This window comes from Oncorhynchus clarkii, chromosome 24, assembly GCF_045791955.1.
Source record: "Oncorhynchus clarkii lewisi isolate Uvic-CL-2024 chromosome 24, UVic_Ocla_1.0, whole genome shotgun sequence".
In the NCBI taxonomy this organism is placed as follows: domain Eukaryota; kingdom Metazoa; phylum Chordata; class Actinopteri; order Salmoniformes; family Salmonidae; genus Oncorhynchus; species Oncorhynchus clarkii.
In genome coordinates this window covers 22,944,994-22,969,970 of record NC_092170.1, presented here as the reverse complement: position 1 = coordinate 22,969,970, position 24,977 = coordinate 22,944,994, and the positions used below count along the sequence as shown (strand labels likewise).

General features: G+C 43.7%; 2 protein-coding genes across 4 annotated transcripts in view; one reads left to right on the top strand and one right to left on the bottom strand.

Moving 5' to 3' along the window:
- Positions 1–22,874, top strand: part of LOC139382273 (protein Aster-B-like) — an 81,809-nt gene extending 58,935 nt beyond the window's left edge. The window contains exons 3-22 of one of the 3 annotated variants that reach the window (XM_071126141.1): positions 1,280–1,499; positions 3,718–3,738; positions 5,057–5,080; positions 7,106–7,126; positions 7,911–7,934; positions 12,946–13,030; positions 13,276–13,379; positions 13,604–13,699; positions 13,817–13,897; positions 14,024–14,139; positions 14,371–14,557; positions 14,774–14,957; positions 15,128–15,274; positions 15,386–15,650; positions 15,761–15,864; positions 15,984–16,190; positions 16,425–16,515; positions 17,587–17,694; positions 17,961–18,081; positions 18,637–22,874. In XM_071126141.1, coding sequence (XP_070982242.1) covers positions 1,280–1,499; positions 3,718–3,738; positions 5,057–5,080; positions 7,106–7,126; positions 7,911–7,934; positions 12,946–13,030; positions 13,276–13,379; positions 13,604–13,699; positions 13,817–13,897; positions 14,024–14,139; positions 14,371–14,557; positions 14,774–14,957; positions 15,128–15,274; positions 15,386–15,650; positions 15,761–15,864; positions 15,984–16,190; positions 16,425–16,515; positions 17,587–17,694; positions 17,961–18,081; positions 18,637–18,726 — 2,296 coding nt within the window. In that variant the 3' untranslated portion in view covers positions 18,727–22,874. The remainder of the gene's footprint in view (positions 1–1,279; positions 1,500–3,717; positions 3,739–5,056; positions 5,081–7,105; positions 7,127–7,910; positions 7,935–12,945; positions 13,031–13,275; positions 13,380–13,603; positions 13,700–13,816; positions 13,898–14,023; positions 14,140–14,370; positions 14,558–14,773; positions 14,958–15,127; positions 15,275–15,385; positions 15,651–15,760; positions 15,865–15,983; positions 16,191–16,424; positions 16,516–17,586; positions 17,695–17,960; positions 18,082–18,636) is intronic. The other 2 variants (XM_071126143.1, XM_071126144.1) reach the window with 2 other exon arrangements.
- LOC139382274 (C5a anaphylatoxin chemotactic receptor 1-like) overlaps positions 17,410–24,977 on the bottom strand; it is a 31,888-nt gene continuing 24,320 nt past the window's right edge. The window contains exons 2-3 of the transcript XR_011628625.1: positions 18,992–19,172; positions 17,410–18,030 (exon numbers count right to left, since the gene is read on the bottom strand). The gene's annotated coding sequence lies outside the window, so the exon portion shown is untranslated. The remainder of the gene's footprint in view (positions 18,031–18,991; positions 19,173–24,977) is intronic.

The window sequence follows — 24,977 nt, the reverse complement described above, 5'->3', positions numbered from 1 at the left end:
GGTTAGCTGTTGTTGGTCTGTGGGTTATGTAGGCTAGCTGCTGCTTCTGCTGTTGTTGGTCTGTGGGTTATGTACACTAGCTGCTGCTACTGTTGTTGGTCTGTGGGTTATGTAGGCTAGCTGCTGCTGCTGCTGCTGTTGTTGGTCTGTGGGTTATGTAGGCTAGCTGCTGCTGTTGGTCTGTGGGTTATGTAGGCTAGCTGCTGCTGTTGTTGGTCTGTGGATTATGTAGGCTAGCTGCTGCTGCAGCTGTTGTTGGTCTGAGGGTTATGTAGGCTAGCTGCTGCTGCTGCTGCTGTTGTTGGTCTGTGGGTTTTGTAGGCTAGCTGCTGCTTCTGCTGTTGGTCTGTGGGTTTTGTAGGCTAGCTGCTGCTGTTGTTTTTGGTCTGTGGGTTATGTAGGCTAGCTGCTGTTGTTGTGGTTATTGATCTGTGGGTTATGTAGGCTAGCTGCTGTTGTTATTAACTGTATTAGTGGGTAGCTTTCAAGCCTATTGGCCGTGATATAACCTGAATACTCACTCCGGGGATGAATGGGAACAAACGTCTCGGTCTTTACATGGTACACTAGTAGGCCTAGCATTACCTGTGGGACGGCAACACATTAGCATCATTAACATTTAGCCAGCAGCATTCCACCCTGCATCCCATTGCTGGCTTTCCTCTGAAGCTAAGCTGGGTTTGTCCTGGTTGGTCCTTTGATGGGGGACCAGATGCTGCTGGAAGTTAGAGGGCCAGTAGGAGGCACAGTGATTGGGGACAGGGCAGTCATTGGGGATATTGCCCTGTGTAGGGTGCAGTCTTTTAGATGGGACATTAAACAGCTGACCTGACTTTCTGTGGTCAGTAAAGAACCCATGGCACTTATCATAAGAGTAGGGGTGTTAACCCCGGTGTCCTAGCTAAATTCCCAATCTGGCCGTCATACCATCACGGTCACCTAATCACCCCCAGCTTCCAATTGGCTCATTCATCTCCCTTCTTCTCCCATATAACTATTCCACAGGTCGTTGCTATAAATGTGTTTTCAGTCAACTTAACTTACCTGGTAAAATAAGTGTAAAAAAAATGGCTTACACTTAGATAAGGTGTTTAAAGAACTGTAGAGTGGTACTATTAGTTACTACTGTTATTCATGTAATGTGTGTCATTTGTTTTTTAATGGGTTTTGCTCCGTCCCTACATTTTCTAACAGTGCAGAATATGTCGTTTCATGATGTGATGAAAGAGTTTAGATAAATATAATTAATACTCCCTCTCTCTCTCCTTCTCACCCCCAGCACTGCCAGTAACTCGAACAGGAGTACGCCTGCTTGCTCGCCCGTCCTGCGTCCTAAACGCTCGCGCTCACCCACGCACCAGAGCCTGGAGCCTGGTGAGAATATGGTGGAGAAGGGCCACTCGGACCACTCCTCTGATAAGTCTCCCTCCACCCCCGAGCAAGTGGTCCAGCGAACCTACTCTCTGCAGTCCGCCCGCAGCGGAGGCAAGAACTCCAAGGTGAGCCTCACTGCGCAGGTGGGCCGTCTCCGTCTCAGAGCCCTCTTCTTTCCACCACCCACACTACAGTACAAGATCATTGTCCTCTTTTCACCAATCGCACTACAGCACAGTACAGGATCATAGTCCTCTTCCACCAATCACACTACAGCACAGTACAGGATCATAGTCCTCTTCCACCAATCGCACTACAGCACAGTACAGGATCATAGTCCTCTTCCACCAATTACACTACAGCACAGTACAGGGGCATAATCCTCTTCCACCAATCACACTACAGCACAGTACAGGGGCATAGTCCTCTTCCACCAATTACACTACAGCACAGTACAGGGGCATAGTCCTCTTCCACCAATTACACTACAGCACAGTACAGGGGCATAGTCCTCTTCCACCAATTACACTACAGCACAGTACAGGGGCATAGTCCTCTTCCACCAATCATACTACAAGACAGTAGGTCATAGTCTCAAATAGTATTGCCAACAGTGCCGTTTTCAAAATGACTAGTTCATCATACAGTGCATTCATAACTCACAAATAAATAATGTCAGTCTGGCCTATCACTTCAGTTCAGCAAGACAGTTGTATCATCCCTGAACATCACTTCCAATACAATCTGAAATCAACATTTATTTGGTGATCACTGAGGTGATACAGGGGGATTAATTATGTTTTGTGATAAGATTTGTGTTTTTTACTGTTTACCCCTGACATAGTGTCTTGATAACCTCCAAATGTTGCCAGTAAAGTCTTATTGTCTTCCTGCATTCCATAAAACATGTTCTGTAAGAAATAGTCAACGAGAAGGAGTGAGATATAGTGATATCTTGTGAAATGCCATGGTTTTATCAGCTTTTATTTTCCATTCCATAGTGATTTTACCCCCATCATACCTCCGCATCGGCACACCATACTGGATCAAACATGCCATCCTCATGTAGACCCAATTGACAGTGGTATAATGTACTCCTGATAAACGCTGCTATGACTCTGATAGGGTAATGTCCAACTCCCATCCTCAAACTATAGGTCAGATCTAACTGTCACCCTCGTACAATTGGCCAATCATAGACTGAGTAACGAGACCTTCAGCACATCAGTTGTGGATAAGGACCCATCATCATCAGGAAAGATGCTTCACTATATTCAGATTCACTGTATTCACTGTATTCTTCCCTTATTACCTCCCTCCCTTTCTCCATCCCTCCCTTTTCCCCTCCCTCCATCCCTTTCTCCCTTTCTCCCTCATCCCTTTCTCCCTTTCTCCCTCCCTTTTCCCACCCTCCATCCCTTTCTCCCTTTCTCCCTTTCTCCCTCCCTTTCTCCCTCCCTCCCTTTTCCCCTCCCTCCCTTTTCCCCTCCCTCCATCCCTTTCTCCCTCCCTCCCTTTTCCCCTCCCTCCCTCCCTTTCTACCTCTCTCCCTTTCTCCCTCCCTCCCTCCCTTTCTCCCTCCCTCCCTTTTCCCCTCCCTCCATCCCTTTCTCCCTCCCTCCCTTTTCCCACCCTCCCTCCCTTTCTCCCTCCCTCCCTTTTCCCACCCTCCATCCCTCTCTCCCTCCCTACATCCCCTGGACCCATCTGGTCCTATCAGAGCAGCATTGTAATCACAGGCCGGGCACTCAGTCAGTCAGCCCACTCCATCGCAGCACTCAGGCAGTCATTAACTGCAGCTATCTCAACTCTGCAAGGCTCGTTCTGACAGAGGGTAGTAGGCAGATCAAGAGGCTGTAGTCTCACTTCTCGCTCATCCGAATCTGAATTGAAGAGTAAGGTAGTGGAGTGAAGGACAGGAGCTTTGACTGTGGGTAACTCAGCGTACATCTCAAGCAAAACATGAACATGAGAATATTGGGTGATATATTTAGTACTTTCCTCCTCTGAAAATCTTATTGTTGTGAAGTGATAAGGAGTGTGGTAGTTGGCAGTAATGGCTCTCTCACCTCTCATCCGTTTTCCCATTCACTCACTGTTCACAGTGCTCCCCAGTCCTTGTGGTGTCAGACACCTGTTGCTTTTGTTGTCATTGTGTTCTCCTCTTCTCTCATCATTTCTTCTTGACACAGAGCGCTTGCTTTCTCTTACTTTCGCTGCCGCCATATGAAATGTCTGTGATCTGAAACTGACTGTTTAAAAAAAAAAAAGGGTTCTTTCAGCTGTTGTATCTTGCAGTTTTTTAGTTTCTGATTTCTTTGTTCTTCTCCTGATGCATGCTAGTCTCACAAGCGACTTTCCAAAGTAAGCATTACTCTTTTCTGTTCTTTAATCCCACCCCACCTCCATGTCTTGTGAGCTGTCCTGTGCCCCCTCCACCCACCTCTTCCATCTGAACACACTCCCTGCAGATGGTATCCATGTTGCTATAACCTTCTCCTCTACCCCCCTCTGCCACCCTGCCACCTTTCCTCTCATCTAACTCCCTGCAGGGCTGCTGGCTTTCAGACACATCTCTCTCCCAGCTTGTCTCAGTGTGCTTCTGTTCTATCTCCTCCAACCCCTGTCCCAAGTCCATTAAAACTTCAACATAGCTCGTTGTTGTGTCTAAACTAAGAGCACCCTCATCTCTGAGATGCTGAGTATGTGCCTGAATGCAGAAGGACGGTGGCAGGGGGAGACTGTCAAATTCCTTCCGCATCCCTTTCCACCACTCCTGTGTGACATGAATTTTTGATGACCTTAGAGCTTTCTACATCAGAAGCTCCTTTTCTCTGCCTCGCACCAAAAGCCCAGAATACACCACTCCTCTCCTCAGACAAGACAGCAGCAGAGGCCATGTGTCACCGGTTAGTTACAGCATTCTCATGTAAGGACCCTTTGATGCATGTCAGCACATTCGCTGCATTCAGCTTTGTCACGGACTATGAGACAGGCAGACAGGATGGGGTTAATGGCAGCCAAGCGACATTTGGTCAGTTGAGTTGGTGTTCAGGCGGTGTCTGTCCCATTTCACAGCACACCCAGTCGATGACATCACCCCTCAGGCCCGTGGTGTGGCCGAGTGCCAGCCCTCTCTGGTCCCACGTGAGCACCCAGCCGGCGGTCAGCAGGAGTCACATGACCCTGGCACTGTGTGCAGTCGCCCAGGCAACGTGAGCTCTGTCACCCTAGTCTAATGCAATCCAGAAACACACAGACAGACAGGCAGGGAGAGGGGCTCCTCTCTGTATAGGACCTGGGCCGGCGTTCCCACACTAACTAATTGGCTGGCCGCTTCAGTGATGACGGCTCTGCTCAGTCTCCCACTGTCACCAATCAATGAGGCTGTTTATGGAACTGCAAACAGTAAGCAGCACTACAGAGAGAGTACATAGAGACTCAGCATAAAGACCCATCTCAGACCAAAACACTGAGACATGGACACATCATGAAAGTAGAGTTAGATAGGACAATAGTGTGTCTTGGCACTACAAGTACGCAAACCTGGATATTTTAGTGTTTTAGCCTAGTACTCTTAGTACACATGTAAATCAAAAACAAAGCCTTTTCCCCTCTCTTGTTTCTGATCTCTTTCCTTCATGTTGGTTAACTCTTCATTTTCTCTTTAATTTCCTTTCAGTATGACAGACTTAACCTGATTAAAGTAAGCATTTCCTCTTGCTTTTATTTGCCCATTGATCCCCTAGCCTGATTTGACCAGTGACCTCCTCTTCCCGTCATCTGTAGATGTGTGATGCACAGGTGGCCGGTGGCACCTTAATTGGGGAGGATGGGCTCATAGTAGTGACTGGGAAGGAATAAATGGAGTGGTATCAAAGACATGGTTTCTTTCCAGCCATTATTATGAGTCATCCTCCTCTCAGCAGCCTCCTGTGGTGTGATGTCAGTCAGCGCCCCTACCTGTTTCCATTTCCTGTCTCAGACCAGAACTTCCTCCTCTCCTCTCTCTCCTCCCTCCTTAAAGTGTCCCTCCTTTTGTACAATGTTATATATCAAAACGTTGATATAACATCTCAGTTGGTAGAGCATGGTTGGTTGTGTGTTTTAGTAGTTGTGGAATTGTGGGATTTAGCAGTTGGTTGTGGGTTCAATTCCCATGGGGGACCAGTATGAAAATGTATGCACTTAGATCTGATTATTCTTTAGGCTTGGTGCTACAGTCTTTATTTACTGTTCCACTAGGTTGAACAAGCCTGCTCAGTTCTGTTCATCAGAACTACGTTGTTGTTCTAGTGTTGATTGAAGCTATGTGGGTTATACCTGATAGGTTTGTCTGGCTTACAGCTAGTGCTGGCCAGTTCTGGTTTGGCCCGGTTGGTTGGTTGAGAGAGCTGACCCTGAATCTGGCCTGGTTGTGTAAAGTAACTAGTCGTTCCAGGCCTTTCTGATCCTCAGGGGAATCCAGGCCAAGACACTACTACCGTACACAAGCTCTCTCTGTTACACAGTGCACTTAATCAGTGGGTGTTAACCTGATTCGTAGAGTTGCTGACACACATCCCCAGACACACATGTGCTTCGTGGGGAAGCAAATATGTGATTTAGACATGCATGCACATTTACACACATGTAGGCTATAAAGATGCACTTACAAACATGCAATTACACCAACTCTAAAACACATTTACAATGGCACGCATACACACACACACTTTGCAGACACCTTAAGGCTTAAGTCGTCTCTCACGCCTCTGTCACCTTCAGATGAGATTAGCCCTGTCCACGTCAGAGCCCAAAGCCCAGGGACAGGACTGGGGCCTCACAACTCTCAGACAGGAAACACTACACGCTTATCTGATAGCTGAAATATTGGATTATCTACATTCACATCTCCAAAGGATTGATTGACAATAGTAACCTCGCACCAGTATGCCTCTTGTATGTTGTCACTGAAATGACAAAACGTATTATTTGTAGTTGCCTGGTTAAGTTTTTTAATGACGTCAAGAGGAAGCCATTTTGTTCTACTCCTGCTATTTACTACTTGACACAAACGGACATTTATTTACCGCTAAAATCGTGCTTGATTATCCTGCCATTTCTTCACCCACTGGATCTCCCTAGCATGCCTACCTCTCGGATCACAATGGTGAGACGTATTACACTCTCTTTATAGCCCCATAAAACAGAAGCAGGTGAGTTATGGTCCCGCCAATAACAGTGTGTATACTGCCCTCTGCTGTCAGAAAATATACAACACACAGCAGTACACAATTCATGTCTATATGCAAGCATTTAGAAGCAACTGTAAATCGTTAATACATTATTTGAAACAGTTAAAAACAAAGATAAATATATTGTACCACACACAACCCTAGCCCAATCTACCATCTGCTTATCAAATATCCATGCAAATGAATATTTGTGAGGCCCAAAAACAACAAAGAAATCAAGAAATCGTTGAAAAGTCTAACTAAAATATGTGACAAGCTCAAAGGGATACAACTCTGTTGGATAGCAACAGAGGTCTGTTTTCAATGTAAGAGGTGCCCACCCAGAGGTTGACATTCACACCTTCTATAAATACCCACTGTCGGTTTTTATCGTCCCTTGACCTCTATGTGTTTATGATATTGAGCCCTGTGGCCAAGTATTGGTGTATCCTTGTCTCATTGATTTACACTTGTCTTTGTTCTCTCCTATCTGCTTTGTTCCTCGCTGTCTACAGAAGAGCCAGAGCTGGTACAATGTAAGTTTCATCTTCTTCTTACTCTTTCTGTTAAGAGGTGTGTGTGTGTGTGTGTGTGTGTGTGTGTGTGTGTGTGTGTGTGTGTGTGTGTGTGTGTGTGTGTGCGTGTGTGTGTGAGAGAGATTATGAGGTGAAGGGTCCTAGACCCTGTTTAGAATCACACAAGGTTATATGCCAAAGGTCACTTGTATGGAGCTGAGGCTTACCCAGGATGCTAACCAGTGGGATTTAGAGTTCTAAGAATCTAGGTTTACAGTGTGATGGCATGCTGAATTAATCAGAAAAAATGACTGATGACTGATTAATAATGAATGAACCAAATGCTGTGAGGATGAATAAAAGTGTCCATTTTGTTGCCCACTCCTATACCTTACTACAGATGTGATTCATAGATGAAATGTTTGACAGACAGAAGCGTCTTGTAGCGAAAGTATGGTGACAGCCTGATCCAGTGATCTCAGTCCAACACCAAGACCATTACACCAAGAGGTCCTGACTTAACACAATGTTGCCGGCCAGTGTACTAAGAGACAAGGTTGCTACATTCTAATGGGGCTGAAATGAGTTCCTTTCGTTATGATTCTTCTAAAACAGCCAAGTAAATCTACTTGATGGCTCAGTTGGCCATCTTTATGTGAGAAAGGATTTGATACCCAGATATGGTGGTATTATGAAGCCATGGTTTCTCCTATGGTGTCTCTGTGGGACTCTTTTCCCTTGTTCTGTTGTTTTATTCCTTTCTTTTGTTGTTCTTTGTGTCTATATATTCCCCCTCTCTCCCTAGCATGAAAGACAACACATCCTGAGAGTAAGCATTACTTGTATTCTTGTGCAACTTTTCAAATATCTCTCTGCTTATTCCTTTTTCTTGGATCACTTGGCTGGTCTGCCTTTCCACTTGTCTGCTCCTCATCGCTCATTGATTTGATTGATCAGTATGTTGTTTTCACCTGAGAGCGAAGCCACAATATGCAGCACTATGGTGGTTAGATGACCCAATGCCATGGCCACATTGTGGTTGTGTCTGGAAAAAGTGTGTTTTCAAAATGGCTGCTGTGTGAAGGGGAACTATAGGCTTCTCAGAGCTGTGATGGTGGTGATGCAACAGGGGTGTATTCATTAGTCGGAGACCGTTGCAAAACATTTTGTCTGTTGCGAAAATTTCACCAACGGAAACTGTTTACTCCAAATGGAAAATGTTTATTTTTCTTTTGTTTCTTTTTTGAGGTAAACAAAAACAAGAGTTTCTAATGGATTAATTATTGTATGTCCCTCCCTGTTTTGTTCCGTTTGCTTCCATTTGGTTCCTAGAGTAAACGGTAAACAGTTTCCATTGCAAAACATTTTGCAACAGGCCAGTCTGCTGTGCCCAGTAGTCTGCGACTACTGAATACACCCGAGGTGGTAACAAGTCTGCTCAATGTATCATACTAAACCCACGGACCATGGTCAGTGTCTGGAGCAGCCCTGAATGCCTTGAATGACAGGGGAATGGAGCATGAGACTGGTTAGCATGTTCCAGTCCTCCCACGTCTTCAAATGTGTTCGTTTTGTCATTATGGACTCATTGGTTATAGTTGGGCATTGTTGCATAGTGAAACCTGAAATGGGGATTCTCCAGAATGTTGAGGAAAAACATGGTCCACATCTAATGCTTTCTGATACTCTCACCTTTAGCTACTCACATTCATTTCTCTACTGTTCTACCATTACTAAAGGAAAGCATCATAATGTCAATCTAGACATGATGTTGCTCCCAGAAGCATTAACTATGTAATTATGCCTAATCTCTGTTCTGGACCATTAAAACGTATATTGGTATCTGTCTGATGCAGTGCTATACCTGAGGGTATGTGGTAGGCCAATGCAGTCACTGTGTTTCTCTACAAGGCAGTGATGTTCTCCCATGGCACTGAACCTACTGGGATTACATCACAACCGTCCTGATATGAGGTCTAAGCCCAGTAGAGACACACAACAGGCCCCACCCTGCCGTATCAACTTTCCTAATGACTCTGTTGCAATGCTTTCATGGCAACTGTACAGGACCTACGCAGGGAGTTGAGGTATTAACAAGGAAATCAATGTCTGCCAGACACCGAATGTAGTGGCTCATAGTATCGACAGTGACTAAAGTGGCTGGTTTAAGAGACTGCTTTTCTCCTAGAGATTTGTGAGGTGAAATGTCTGCCTCCTCATACTCACTGGTCTATGAAAACATTCTAGTTTATCTCCCCTGCATATGAGAGAGAGAGAAGGGGGGGGGGGACATGTTTACTCTGAGGTAGATTCTCACACAAAGGACACCACTGTAGATCTAACACATATTTTTTACAGCAGTGTGTCTTATGCAGGACAGGGTGAATAGTCAGAGATCCTGGCTTGGCTGTGTTTCTAAACCAGCCAGCACCTCTCTGCTGAGCTGTTCCCACATCTGGTTCTAATCAACAGACCCTCCACCCTCCCAGCATCAACAGACCTTTGGCAGGGAAATTGACAAAGAAAGGTGTGTTTCAGATAGAGACGAAAGTCTTCACACACACATTCATGCACACTCCCTTGACAGTGCCACTTACAATACACATGCATACACCTTCCTGACCACTCCTCTCTACAGTGGTTTTGTAGCAACCTACGGACAGTGGGGTGAGAGACTGGCCTCATTGTTTGTGTGGGGATAGACTGTAAACCATCCCTGAAACTAATGGGGCCCCACCCTGGTTGACTGTGCCGGTCTCCGACATCTCTCTCTGTTTACCCAGCAGGTTAATGATTAACCGCCACCTCAGGGACTGTCTATAGCCCCATCACCACCTGGCAGCTACACTGTCCTAGGACTTGTCACATTGTCACCTGGAGAAGATGGGAGATAGTCGTATCAATAGCTTCTGCATTTGCTTTAGTCTTCATTTTCCTTTTTAGGAAAAGCTCTTGGAAAAACGTTGAATTCAGATACTACTCGATTATCTGACTGTTTTTCTTGGATGCAGTTTTCGAAGAGAGTGGGCTTGCATGGCTCGCCAACGTCTGATGGAACCTTTTTCAAGGCGATGCAGAGGCATTTTCAACAGGGCGAAAGCTGTTCACGTCTGAGAGGGATCTGTGAATGATCTGCACTGGTTTCAATAGTGTGCTGAGGATTATTTTGCTTCCCTTCAGATTCAGTTTCCTGGAGCGTATTTCTCCTCGCTGATTTGGCTAGATGTTGAGGCGGGTTGTGGAAATTGAGTAAGCAGGAAAGGTGTAGAATTTGTGGCGGAATTCCAGGGCACAATTCCAACCACAACTGAGACTAATGGAGTGCCAAATGTAGCCACAGTTTTTGTTTTGTTGCTGTTGTCGTGTCCACCTCCCACCACTGTTCTGATAGGTTGTTTTACCCAGCTCAGAGTCAGATGAGAACCAATCTCTGTGCCTGTCTATCTAGTCTGATCGTAGTAACTGACAGGGATCTGGTTTCAGGAGTGCATTACTTGACCTTAAGGGCCAGGGGAGTTGTAGGGGGTAGAGAGTAGGGAAATAGGTCACAGGGATCCAGGGGGGGGGGGGTGTTTAGTAATAGTAACACCTCTAAATGTGTTAAGCCTCTCATGCAATTGCTTTCTAATACCTGAATGGTCAAAAACAGGGGAAGTGGACATACTCCCAGAGGTGCAATACTCCAACTGCATTAGACTGAGGCGTCATGCGACTCCGTGCCGCACCACTCAAGATTAATGGACATGTTTTTCTTCACGGAGCATAGAAGTAACTGAAGGTTGTGTGCACATCTGTCCTCTGTAACTCAATCACCTTGTCAGCCAGCGAGACGGGGCTGCACTCCTTTCCAGTTAGGAAACACTCTCTCTTTCTCTGTGTTTTTCTCTTTACCAAGGATATTTTTCTTGCTTTCGCTGCTGGTGTGTCTGAGCTGTGCTCACCAAAGCACTCTGAGGCGTCTGGATCTGGACAGGGTAACACTGCATGCCTGCCAGAGCTGCCATTATAATAAAAGACTTGTGGCCAGGGTTACTAGAGGCCAACGGCCGCAGCTCCTCTCTGTGTTTGATAGAGACAGAGGGAGAGGGAGAGAGGACTGGAATCATGTGGCAGCAGTCAGCTGGGTCCAGCTCTCACACTGAAAGGGAGTAGCACCCATACCGGGTCAGTCACAGCAGTCTCCAAGAAACAACCACTGGACACACAACAGCTCTGTCTGTTTGTCTGCAGCAGACCTGGACCACTGGATCACTCGCATTTAAATCCACCGCTCTGAGGACCCCACGAGGGCACCACTAGTTTAGGTGTGCCTGAGGGAAGTGAGTGGAATATGGAGGCTCAGGAGGCTCACAGAGGACTGGAGTCAGACTGGCAGGTGGTGCTGGAGCTGGATAAAGCCCTGGCTGGGTGGCTCCCACAGGATCCGGCCCAGGGAGAGTTTGGCTGGGAGTGGGGCTGGGTCGCCTTGGACAACCAAGACCAGGACTGGGAGTCAGAGGAGGTCCCTGCAGTAAGTGACTGACCCTCCCCCCAGAGAGCTGATGCCAGGAGGGGTAGCGGCGGGGAGGGAAGAGGGGTGAGAAGGTTGGGATGGGCAGTTTGTGTACTGTACCTGCTCCAAGAGCATAACTCTGTGGTTCCCTCCCGCAATTATATTTTGGAAAGCAAATGAAATGAAAGGCATGAGTCAGTAGCTATTTGCATTCCCATAGTACCCATGGACCCTTTCCCTGGACAAAGTAAGAAGGCTGCAGTTTAAGGGGAATAGCCAGGCTTTTGTTGTGAAACGGGGGCTCTAATACTCTTGATATGTTAGGCAGTTATAGAGAGTACTTTCTGTGAACATTTCTAGACTGTAAATATGTCCGACTCATAATCCATTTTTCCAGCCTTCAAAGTTCTCGAATTTACCAAGTTTTCTTGACAGGCACCAGTGGTTTTCATTCATAGCTTAACAGAAACAGATGATGTCTATCCATTCTGGGCTGTTCTGGTTATATGAGTATAGAACATGTACTGTAGCTAGTTGATGTTAATGTGAACAGTCTGATGTTTTCCTTCTGATAGAAGCAGCGAGAGGTTTTTCCCATGAAGGGATGTATTTGGTTACCGTACTGGCAGGCATTGTTTCCTGAAGCTGTTCCTATTAAAAGACAACATCTGTCTCAGACACATAGAGCACTCACCCCTGCACTCACACTGGCTGTGGGTCACAGCAATACTTCCCTCTTTAAACAAGCCTGAATCCAGGCCCAAGATAAGATGTACCTTAATGCCTGAGAATGTAACAAGAGAGAATGAATTCCTCTGTGTGAGAACAGAACATTTCTAAACCGACAATGGACAGAGACTAAATTTGATAAGATAAACCAATAGCTACATAAGGGTTTGCTAACAGAACAGATTTGATTTGTGTCTTTGTCCCTCTTTGTCCTACATATTAACTGTTGCGCCACAAAAAGCAGCATTGTGTGTGTTCGTATAATGATGTTACTATATATTGTTGTCTTGGGAATGTGACTCACATTAGGAATGCTCACGATGCTCAAAAGCATGCTTATTTAATGTTTTGAAGTGGCTAAATGTCAACAGGGGATCGTGCTTTTGTATAAAATGCCCTTGTGAAAATGTCCAGTGTGTATATGTGAGATAGAGAGCGTGTGTTCAGGAATGTGTATATGTGAGATAGAGAGCATGTGTTCAGGAATGTGTATATGTGAGATAGAGAGCGTGTGTTCAGGAATGTGTATGTGTGAGATAGAGAGCGTGTGTTCAGGAATGTGTATGTGTGAGTCGTCCCTCTCTCAAGAAGTTATCATTGTTGCTCTCCGTCTCTCCAGGTGTTGAGCCCCACATACAAACAGCGTAATGAGGACTTCAGGAAGCTCTTCAAGCAGCTACCGGACACAGAGCGACTCATCGTGGGTGAGTTACTAACGCAAAATACTAGGCAACTATGGCCAATTCTGTCAGCAATACGGTGGATATAGGAAAATCTTTTGATTTTGGACACGTTTGCATTGGCTGGTTGGAGTCAATTCCATTTAAACTATCAATTCAGGTAATGCATCTTTTGAATTGACTATGTTGAAATATAATTAACCCCGACCTTGATGGGTGGATGTATCCTTCCTGGGCTCTGATATTTGACCTCTGACCTGTGCTGGCAGATTACTCCTGCGCCCTACAACGAGACATCCTCCTGCAGGGCCGACTCTACCTCTCAGAAAACTGGATCTGTTTTTATAGCAACATCTTCCGCTGGGAAACGCTGGTACGCACTGGGCCTCTGCCTGGGGCTTTCTGTTCTTTTGATCTTATCTATATTTCTCTGGTATTGGTTAGTTTGCAATATTGAAATATAATTGATTGTATTTCTATAGTTTGCATCACAGTATATTTTGCATTATTGTGGTTCAGCAACAGTTCAACAGATATATTTATCTGAATATTAAGCAATGCTGGAACAAAAACTATTTTGCTTGCATGTGTGTGCAGCTGACAGTGAGGCTGAAGGACATCTGCACCATGACGAAGGAGAAGACAGCCCGCCTCATCCCCAATGCCATCCAGGTGTCCACAGATGGTGAGAAGGTAAGACAGGATAGGGACTGAATTTTTGGCATTAACTGACTGAGGGGAGGCTCAAACCTTCTCCTTAGCCTTATTTCAGAGCATATTTTTTGAATTATTTCCATTCTCTCCTCACAGCACTTTTTCACCTCATTTGGAGCGCGGGACAGGACCTACATGATGATGTTCAGATTATGGCAGAATGCACTGCTGGACAAAGTAGGCCAGCAACCTCAATTAACCTCATCACAAGTAGATCTACATGTTCAGTATATTGCTACTTTTATTTTCCATTGAATCCAAGTCTCTGCCGTACTGATTGTCGTCTCTAACCCTGTGCTGTAGCCCCTGTGCCCCAAAGAGCTATGGCACTTTGTCCATCAGTGCTATGGCAACGAACTAGGCCTGACCAGTGACGACGAAGACTACGTTCCCCCTGACGACGACTTCAACACCATGGGGTGGGTGTGGTTTCCATGGCTACAGATATAAACAATGCCTCATCAATTACCATGGTTGATTAAAATGCCCTTGATCTTCTGCGGGTTGTTATGAGAGGCTGGCCTCATTACTGAAGCATACACAAATACACACCACTCTCTCAGCCCCGCTTCACATCCCTCTCAGCAACACTCCAGAACTCCTAACCCTAACCTCCAGCTGGTCCCTGTTCCCCCACGGTGATGGTGCAGGTTCTGTGAGGAGATCCCTAACGAGGAGAATGAGATCAGTAATGACAACTCGTCTAAGAGCAGCGCGGAGGCCAAACACGATGGCAGCCCACCATCCATACACAAGAAATGCATCATCACCAACAGCACCATCAGCTCATCCATCAGCAGCGAGCCCCTCTCTGTGAGTCTCAGCGACATAATAGAGGTCAGAGGTTAAATCAATTACTGTTATGTTATTTGTTTTGATGGAGTGGGAAATGCATTTGTTATTCTGCCCTATAACTTGCATATGGGGAATGTTTCGTAATTTGATAACCAAAACATGAACACAGCCCAATCCTACTCGTAACTATGTACTAAAGTATCCTACAGTGCCTTTCTAGTGACTGACACCCCCCCCCCCCCCCTCTGTGTGTCCTAGTTTGACCTACCTCCAGAGGAGTACATCGACTGCCTCCCTGACGGAGAACTGCTGGCCTTGCCCCTGGTGCTGGAGCAGAGGCTAGCGGAGGCCAGCGGCCTGGTGCCCTCGACCTCCCTGGACTTCAACGACAATGAAGACATCCCCACCGAACTTAGCGACTCTTCAGAGACCCACGACGAGGGTACGGCTTCAATCTTCCGTCCAATCAACAGATTTGATGCATATACTGTATATATGGCATAAAACAGGCTCTTCAGTGATGCCGCTAAGTCTTGGTAATACTGTCTCCATATGTTATTATGTCCCTAAGGGCACTTCATCTAAAGTGTGTTTCCCTCTATGGTTCTCCAGCAGGGGAGGTGCAGGCCTTCCACGATGACCTTAAAGGGAGACAGTACATCGATGAGGTTTACAAGTTCAGTGTGGACAAGATGTATGACATCCTCTTCACAGAATCCCAGTTTATGACCGACTTCATGGAGCAGCGCAGGTTTTCAGGTCAGTCAGACATTCTGTCCGTTGGCGTTAGCATCACATTATTGTCTCTTCCATTGGTGTTGTCCTTTGACTATGTAGTGATCGAATGTGTATCCATATAATGCCACACAGATATAGTGTTTCACCCCTGGAAGAAGGACGACGCAGCGGGGAACCAGACGAGAGAGATCATGTACACCATCTCCCTGTCCAACCCCCTGGCCCCCAAGACAGCCACGGTCACAGAGACGCAGACACTGTACAAGGCCAGCCATGAGAGTGAGTGCTACATCATCGATGCTGAGGTCATCACACACGACGTGCCCTACCACGACTACTTCTACACGCTCAACCGTTACATGCTGACACGGGTGGCCAAGAACAAGTGCCGGTTAAGGTGAGGAGGGCCTTATAGCAGCTGTTGTAATAACATGTGGCTCTTGAAACTGTTACATGTTCATTTAGAAACACTGCCTCAACTTATACCAGTGGATGCCTTGTCCCTAGGGTGTCCACTGAGCTGCGTTACAGAAAACAGCCATGGGGATTAGTGAAGGGCTTTATCGAGAAGAACTTCTGGAGCGGGCTGGACGAGAATTTCCGCCATCTTGGTAAATTCCTCTACTAGCTGTTATGTCTGTCACACCAAATATTCAGCAACATTTAATCTGATGACCGAATGCCATCCTAATGTATTAACGTAAAAACGGCTTCTGTGGTGCCCTGTCAGAGTTGGAGCTGTCGAAGGTGGAGGATGTGGTTTTGGGGTCGACCCTGCCTTCTCCCAAGGTCAAGGGGGTGAAGACGTCTGTGAGACGGAGGAAGAGACCCCTGGTCCACCTACGGAGCCAGCACCTGGACGACGCCCTCCTCAGCCCCGTCACCACACCAACCGACGATGAGGTCATCCACCGCATCAAACATGCGGGCGTGACAGGTCAGATGGCAGGGGGACACTTTAAAAAAGTTTATATTATATAAACTATATATATTATATTATATATATTATATATTTTATATTTTTTATACTCTTATAAACTCTTAATGCACTGTATATTCTTATACACTTTCATAAGGTACATACATTACATACACTGTTATACATTTCCACACATCATATTGTGTTAAATATATCTAGTTGACCTTGTCTGTGTTTGGGCTGCCCCCTCAGGTTCCACTCAGACCAGGCACATGCCTGAGCACCTTCCTGGAGGCTTCGCCCTCTACAGCGTGTCCAAACTGCTGCTCATCATCAGCTTTGTGTGAGTACACACTCATACACACACACACATGCAGTATACACACTCACTTTCAGATCCATCTTAACAATTTGTGTTTCATTTGTAGTTATTTCAGTTCAACTCTCTTTGAAATATTTAGTAGTTAGCAAAAATCTGATTCTGTGTTAAACATTTCTTTGTTTTGTTTGTCTTCTGAATGTGATTCTCCTCTCCTCTCCTCTCCTCTCCTCTCCTCTCCTCTCCTCTCCTCTCCTCTCCTCTCCTCTCCTCTCCTCTCCTCTCCTCTCCTTTCATTGCTTGCCATAGGATCTGTCTAAGGTACATCTGGCTAAAGATAAACCACTTAGACCTGAACAGGAAACATACTCCTCCCTCATTTTAGCTGGTTCATTAAAACCTCTTAAGGATTCGCCCCTTTTTTTCAATTTTTGCCTAAAATGACATACCCAAATCTAACTGCCTCTGGCTCGGGACCTGAAGCAAGGACATGCATAATCTTGATACCATTTGAAAGGAAACACTTTGAAGTTTGTGGAAATGTGAAATTAATGTAGGAGAATATAACACAGTAGATCTGGTCAAAGATAATACAAAGAAAAAAAACATGTTTTTTTGTATTTTTCTTTGAAATGTAAGAGAAAGGCCATAATGAATTATTCTAGCCCCCGAGCAATGTCTGTTCAACGTTTTAGACTGATCCAATGAACTATTGCATACTATTCAAAATGTTGTCAAGACTGCCTAAATGTGCCTAATTGGTTTATTCATACATTTTCAAGTTCATAATTGTGCACTCTCCTCAAACAATAGCTTGATATTATTTCACTGTAATAGCTACTGTATATTGGACAGTGCAGTTAGATTAACAAGAATTTAAGCTTTCTGCCCATATCAGATATGTCTATGTCCTGGGACTTTTTCTGACAACCTCATGCTAATCACATTAGCCTACATTAGCTCAACCGTCCCGAGGTCTGGACACCGATCCTGTAGAGGTTAATGAATATGCAGACTAAAGCACCTGTGTAGCTTTCATTACTCATCTTCTTTCCTTTGTCCCTTATATTCTTCTGTTTTCCTCTCCTCCTTCAGCCTGGTTTTGCTGGTGTTCCTCAACATGATGCTGTTCTATAAGCTGTGGATGCTGGAGTATTCTGCACAGCATCTTACCACCTGGCAAGGGCTGCGGATACATGAAAGGTACGCTAAGTCGCTAACCACCCATAGGTTTTTTGGCATTATGCCTATTGCCTACATAATACTATAATTGATGTGACTGTGTACTTAGTCAAACCCAGACTGCATATGCCTGTTTAGTTTCATCTGAAAACCACATGGGCTTCATCCTGTTTTCCCAACCTCAAAAAACAATGCTGCAGAATTGCCCCTGAACAATACTTAGCTTCAAGTTGCTCTTGGCCGTGGCATCTGGGTGTGTTTGACAGTATGTGTGTATTTCTGTCTAGTAAACTGCCCCAGACGCAGATGGAGTGGGCCCAGCTCCTGGAATCGCAACAGCTTTACCATGACGCTGAGCTGCAGAAGTGGAGAGAGATCATCAAATCCTCAGTGGAACTGTTAGACCAGGTAGGGAACAGTGGTACTATTAGACCAGGTAGGGAACAGTGGTACTATTAGACCAGGTAGGGAACAGTGGTACTATCAGACCAGGTAGGGAACAGTGGTACTATTAGACCAGGTAGGGAACAGTGGTACTATCAGACCAGGTAGGGAACAGTGGTACTATTAGACCAGGTAGGGAACAGTGGTACTATCAGACCAGGTAGGGAACAGTGGTACTATCAGACCAGGTAGGGAACAGTGGTACTATTAGACCAGGTAGAAAACAGTGATACTATTAGACCAGGTAGGGAACAGTGGCACTATCAGACCAGGTAGGGAACAGTGGTACTATCAGACCAGGTAGGGAACAGTAGTACTATCAGACCAGGTAGGGAACAGTGGTACTATCAGACCAGGTAGGGAACACAGAAGACATACAGTTACAAGCATTAACACAAGGCTAAGAATCAAATCCTCTAGGTTTTTCTGCAGGGTCTCAAAGTGTGAAAGATATTTCTCATAAGAAACTATGATTATAGTTACTTGCAAGGTTTTAATGTTTTCTGTTTTCCTCTACAGATGAAAGACTCTCTACTGAACCTTCAAAGGGGCATTGGCTTAAGGGACTACAGCTCAGAAGCTGAGGAGAAAAGAAGCGGTTACAACTGACATACGAGCTTAGGCCATGAGGGCATGGTGTGCAATATAGGAACTGTTTGTGTATAAGTATGCAAACAAAACAATGAGAGACAAGAGACCAACCGACTGCCAGGCAAGCTGGCCCCAGTGTGACAGGGACCGCCTACCGGCTGCCGTCCCCCAGCTCAGAGGTCATGACCCCGCAGGTCAGGACGTGCCCCTATCACAGACAGGAATTGAACAGTGGGGTTCCCACAGCACTGAGGCATCGTGGGAAGGCAACAGCTCCGCTTACCTTGACGCCACTTCTGTCTCTTATTTTTCTTTGTCTTTTAATGTTGGAAGGACATCGTACTGTCAGCCATTGCCACATGGGGAATGGAGGACAACAAAAAGCTCAGCATGTGATTTTACTCATCACCTTAACTCCTCTCAATGAGCGTCTGTCTGTGGTTCCATTCCTGCTCTGTGAGTGTCTAAAGACAAACAAAAGAGGAGAGATAGATGAGGAAAGGGGACCTACAGTCTCAAGACTTTCTACACTCCCTTGACTGTTCCATACCGATCCTCCCCTACAGGTGCGCGCTGCAGTGTCCCTTTTATGAACTCCTCTGATCGTGGCCACAGATCATGCTCTAGAGTAGCAGGATCACCAGCAAATATATATTATAGAGTATATGTATGTGCAAGCACATTTCCACTGAAATGTCTCAACTGCCTTGTTTTTGCCCCGGGCTCAACAGTGCAGCAGGGCTGGTTTCCCTAATCACCTAGAGCTAGGCTGTTGTGTTGGAATTTGCATAATGATTGACTTAGGTGGAGGTTCCTTCTCACAGGTACTCAATAAAGAGAAACGTTAAGAGATTGTTGTTGGGGATAGTGAGGATATGTAATGTGGCGTGTCAAAACATCCATGCTTGGTGGCAAATGGATCTCCTGGATCTTATGGATCTTATGGAATTTAGAGTCTTCTTGAAGGTTTATGAATGAGCTTTACGTGGTATTGCCACTATTGTACTAGTTGGGTAATGCAGTTCATTGTCCATCAGACTTATCAACTTATCAGTTGTGGAACAGTATTTTGATCCATTTTTAAGAATGATAGCTAGCCTGTCACTTCTACTTTCAAAGTACGGCAACAATACAGAGCTTTTATTTATCAGATACTGGTGATTTGTTTTATGCACAGTGTTAATTAGTTCCATTATTTGTTGCACATTTATCAAAATGAGTTTGTACTGATCCATAAGACCCGAGAATGTAGTACAACTTGACCCGTAGTCTTTTCTGTGGGAAAAGACAGCACGCAGACTAAGAAGTCATTGATACTTGAAAAAGGGATACTGCAGCAAGACAATTAGGGAGACCTGTGTTCTTATGTAAGTGTTTTATTACTAAACTGTGACCATATCTCTTAAATGTTTGAGGATGAAAAAAATTATATAAATATATTTGAAATATATATGTATATTTCAATATTGAATATTTCAAGATATATACATAGCATATATTAATTGTTTATTTATGTATATAGGAAAGTTATCAAAGCTCTAGCTGGGTACAATAATTTATAAAGAAAACTGTTTTCTTCAGAAAAGCATGCCAGATATGTCTGTGACATGTCTAGTATGCATGTGTGCTTGAGTGTACTGTATGTTTATGTGTGCGTGTGTGTGTGCACATGTGTTAATTTATACAGTGTGACATTTCTATCATTCCACACATGGATGTGTCTCAACATTTAATTTCTGGCACATGTAGCCAAACTGCCTTTTATAATGCCCATGCGTTTGGATGCAGCCTTGCATTAGCCTCTCTGGCTAACAGTTTACAATCAGCCCATATGGACATCTCTGTGTCCATGCCAAGTGGCTTGACTCAACCACACACTCACACACACCCTCTTTGCTTATCCATATCAACAACCTGCATCCCTGCTTATTCCAAATCATATACACACCCCCATTCTCCACGTCCAGTGTTTGGGTTGGAATCTGTACACAATTCAATTGAACCATAACAGAGGGTAGATAAAGCCTTCAGAAGATGCCATTCATTTTCACTTAGCTATTTATCATTGATTTTTTGAAAGACAAGTAAATACCTGCTGGATTAACCTCAGGTAGGCAATGTCTGAAGTGTAACCCCTAGCTGCGGCATGAGCTCAGTGATAAAATCACTTCCAAAAAGAGAAACTGTACTGCACTTTAAAGACCTTCCAAATAGTGAATGAAAGAAATTCAGTGGTATTGCAGCCCTTATGTTATAGTGAAACGGAAGCCCTTTTTGCATTCTAAAAAGTATTATGTTTATCCAATATAATATAATGCTTACTCTGTATCTTTTGATTTAAATTTCCTTTCAACACATTTCTGTTCACTTGATGATGTAATTACATGATTTTTGTGAGTGACTGTTCTCTTAAATATTTCAGGGTTAGACAGGACAGGAGTGGGTTGTGCGTGAACTGTGGAGGAGTGGATATCTATCTCTTTAATGCAGGGGCGTCAAACGGATTTTGCCCCAGGGGCAGCATTCGGTCCTCAATGAACGAGTGACTTTTTGAAAATGTGTTATACAGTATTTACTCGCAATCAAAATGTGCAACAAAGAAAATCATCTATTCTGACTGTCTAGCTTTCATTTTGGTGATTGATAACAAGCTGGACACAGTCAAGAAACTGTATGAATGTAAGTCCATTATATGATTTCTACACAGTTTCGATTTGGTTTCAGTCGTTTTAAAGTATGTTGAAAATGTTTGACTCCCCGGCTTTAATGTGTGCTGGCGTTGCATTGGTGAGTTACTGAATGAGTGATCTCTCATGACAGACTATAGGCTAGATTCTAGTTCTGGGTTTCCAAGGTTACTGAATGAACATGTTTTAGGCTTGGCTCTCCTGCAGCGTGTCATATGAGGACTTTTAATATCACAAGGTGTATTATTGATCATTTGTGGAAATCTTAAGATCTGAACAACAGTGATTGGAAAGTATTTCTGTTTTATAGAAATCCCTTTCACAATCAAGCTATATTATACTGAAAGATGTGCGGAGGTTATGTTTCAAATATGTGATTATATTTCATATGTAAAAATGTGATTGAAATGCTTTTGTTTATTTTTAAAGTGTATGGACTTTTTGAGTTATAAAATTGCTTGGATTTCTATATTTATTTCAGTAATTGAAATGGACCATTTCAAATCATCTGAAAGAAGCACGGTAACATACCCATTGGGTTTCTCATGTTAGCAACTAGAATGTCTCCATAAGATAGGTGTATTAATTGTCATTCATTCCAAATGTTAAACTTAAAGTCATCTAATTCTGAAATTCGTGACAATACCACTAAACATTACAACTAGTTTATAAGTATGGAATTAGCTGTTATGCAGAATTATAGCATGTTATGTATCATATGAGTAAACATCTTATGCTCGTGCTTATGAACTAGTTATAAGGGTATGGTTGATGTTTGTTTATGCAACAAGCTATTATACCATAGTGTAACAATATTCATAGAAAACACAGGATATTCAATCATATTATTCAGCATTACAAGTAATCACCTAAAAAATAAAACTCATGACCCCTTATAGATCTGATTTGCTTTTTTTTTGGTTTTGTTTTTGTTTTTTGTTTTTCGCACTCGCTCTCACATATTTTGGCATTAGCAAGTATGATTGTATGATTGCTATTCTGGCTCTAAAGCTCTGTAACCAAGGCTCCAGATGTCTTGACAGCGCCATTATGTTGTCATCAACACTGCATACATTATGTGCTTCACTGACTACATTAATTGAAATATGCCTTGCTGAATCTCTGGCTAACTTACAGGAGTCCCAACCTCCTTGAAAATGACTACTGAACAAATGACTACTGAACACTTCTAACAAGTGTGTCTTGGCATTATCTTACTGGTGTAGCTCAGTTCAAAAACCTAATGTTTAGTTTTTTAGACCTGTTTTGATCTGTAAAATGATTCTTAATTAGATTTATATATGGTATACTGTACGTATACGTTGTGTATATCTGCAGTCTACACACACTGACAAGAGAATCAAACCTGCGCTGTGCGTGGGTTTTGACTTGCCAATGACTTTGCCTAATAGAGACTAAGATAAAGTGGCTTTCTGGTAGATGTGAAGTTGAGATTGGAGGTATGAATAAAAATTGAACAAAAAGATTCAAGATTGTGACGTTTCCTCTTTTAAAAAAGATGTTCTCCATGATGAAGCATGGAGAATAACGCTACATCAGCAACAACTGAACATGCAAGGCAAAGAGGGGAACATTGGTGAGTTAGATTCTGGGGTTCTTGCAGTCTTGGTTAATAACAAATTTTATCAAGCACACCTGGACATACTATATTTAATCTCTGTTAACCCAGAAGTAATATTTTGCGTAATTTGGTCAGCTGTGTGATTCATTTGTGTTTATACGAGTTAGAACGAAGTCTCCACCCCTGCAAAAGGAAACCACAGACACAAAAACCCAGACACGTCACAGGGGATATGAAACCGAATCATCCGTTTAGAACCTTTTCTCAACACCTAATAATGTTCTCATCCATTAATTAAACATCTGTGCACAGTCGAAATTGGTTTGTGCACATGCTCACTTCACAGAGGAGCCATTCCACAACATAAATATGCAAATGACTGATTCTACAACCCGCCAATAGGATCTCCCTAGCTCATGCTTGTCTTCGCCCCATCTCCTTACTTGTTCTGCCCACTATGCTAAATTGCTCAGATGAACTAACTATGTGGTTAGTTATAAATATATTTCAAGAAACTCTCAGCCATGCCCCTGTGGCATGCTAATGCAATTATTATTTAGGCCACAAGATGGGGACATGGTTCATCTACGCATAATAAGTAGGCTGTCAATGAGGGACGGATTTACGTGTTTTTTAGAATAATGCCCTCCCACGCTTGTAGTACTGGATACATATTTACCAGACTAATATTACGCTATGTAACCTGTAAAATAAATGTACGTTTAGCACTATAGTGTGTGGGTTGTTCCTGCTTCAGCCATTATCCTACAACAACACATCAGTAATTAATTTTGTGCAGAAATCCCCATGCGCACAACAAATTCATTACTCATACCTTCTCAAAATGTGTCAATATTTTGACCATCAGATTTCAGACTTCACTGTTCTTCTTGCAAAATCAGTTCCTTATCCTCAAAGGCCTTTCTTGACATTCAGAAATGTGTATTGTGGGAACATGTTGCGGGAACATGTTGGACCCACACACACACCAATGTGATACTGATATATTTCTGCACTTTTTCTCATTCAAAATTGTATATGGGTATTTCTATGAAATATTGATAAAAAATTAATGAAGTGTATGTGTTGCTATTTTGGAACATATCAGGATAAGTAAGGTAAGACCCAGATTCAGACCGTGTCAAAGTAACAATGTTTATTACAGCAACAGAGGCAAAGGTACAGGAAGGCAGGCAGGCACAGGGTCGGGTCAGGCAGGTCGGAAATCAGATCGGGAAAAGGTACAGGACGGCAGGCAGGCTCAGGTAGAGTGGTCAGGCAGCAGGTTCAAGGTCAGGACAGGCAACCAGGAGTTGACAGGACAAAGGCTGGTAAGCTTGACAAACAAGACGAACTGGCAATAGGCAAACAGAGAACACAGGTATAAATACACAGGGGAAGATGGGCGACACCTGGATGGGGTGGAGACAATCACAAAGACGGGTGAAACAGATCAGGGTGTGACAGAACAAGCTAATATGTCTTACATAAAGGCCTTTTCAAGGTAATTGAGAGACCCATTTTAAGAGAAACATGGTATTTTGAGCCTCCACATTTTAAGTATGTAATTTTTATCTCTTTGAAGTTATATTTAATTTGTATCACAGTAATGTATGAAATAATTAAATACAAAATGTCTTTAATATATTTTGTTTTACAATATTTACCCAATTATATACAAAGACATCCAACATAAATAATGAAAGTTATATTAAAATATATTTATTTATTCAAATAAATATACTTTTGAAATGAACATTTTAAGAAAATAAAATTAAAAACTAAATAGAGAAATCCACCAGATTTTCAATGGGTGATTGCCGCAGCTCTTGTTGTCAAGGCTGGCCTGCCAGACAAATATTGCCCGGCCGAAGCCACCACTGAAGGGACTTTTGGGGTGTAACTTCTCATTATGGCGCGGGAGTAGAACTACAGTAGAACCACATCTGTGGCAGCTTTGCCACTACTGTTGATGCTTCTGATTTAGTATAAAACTATTG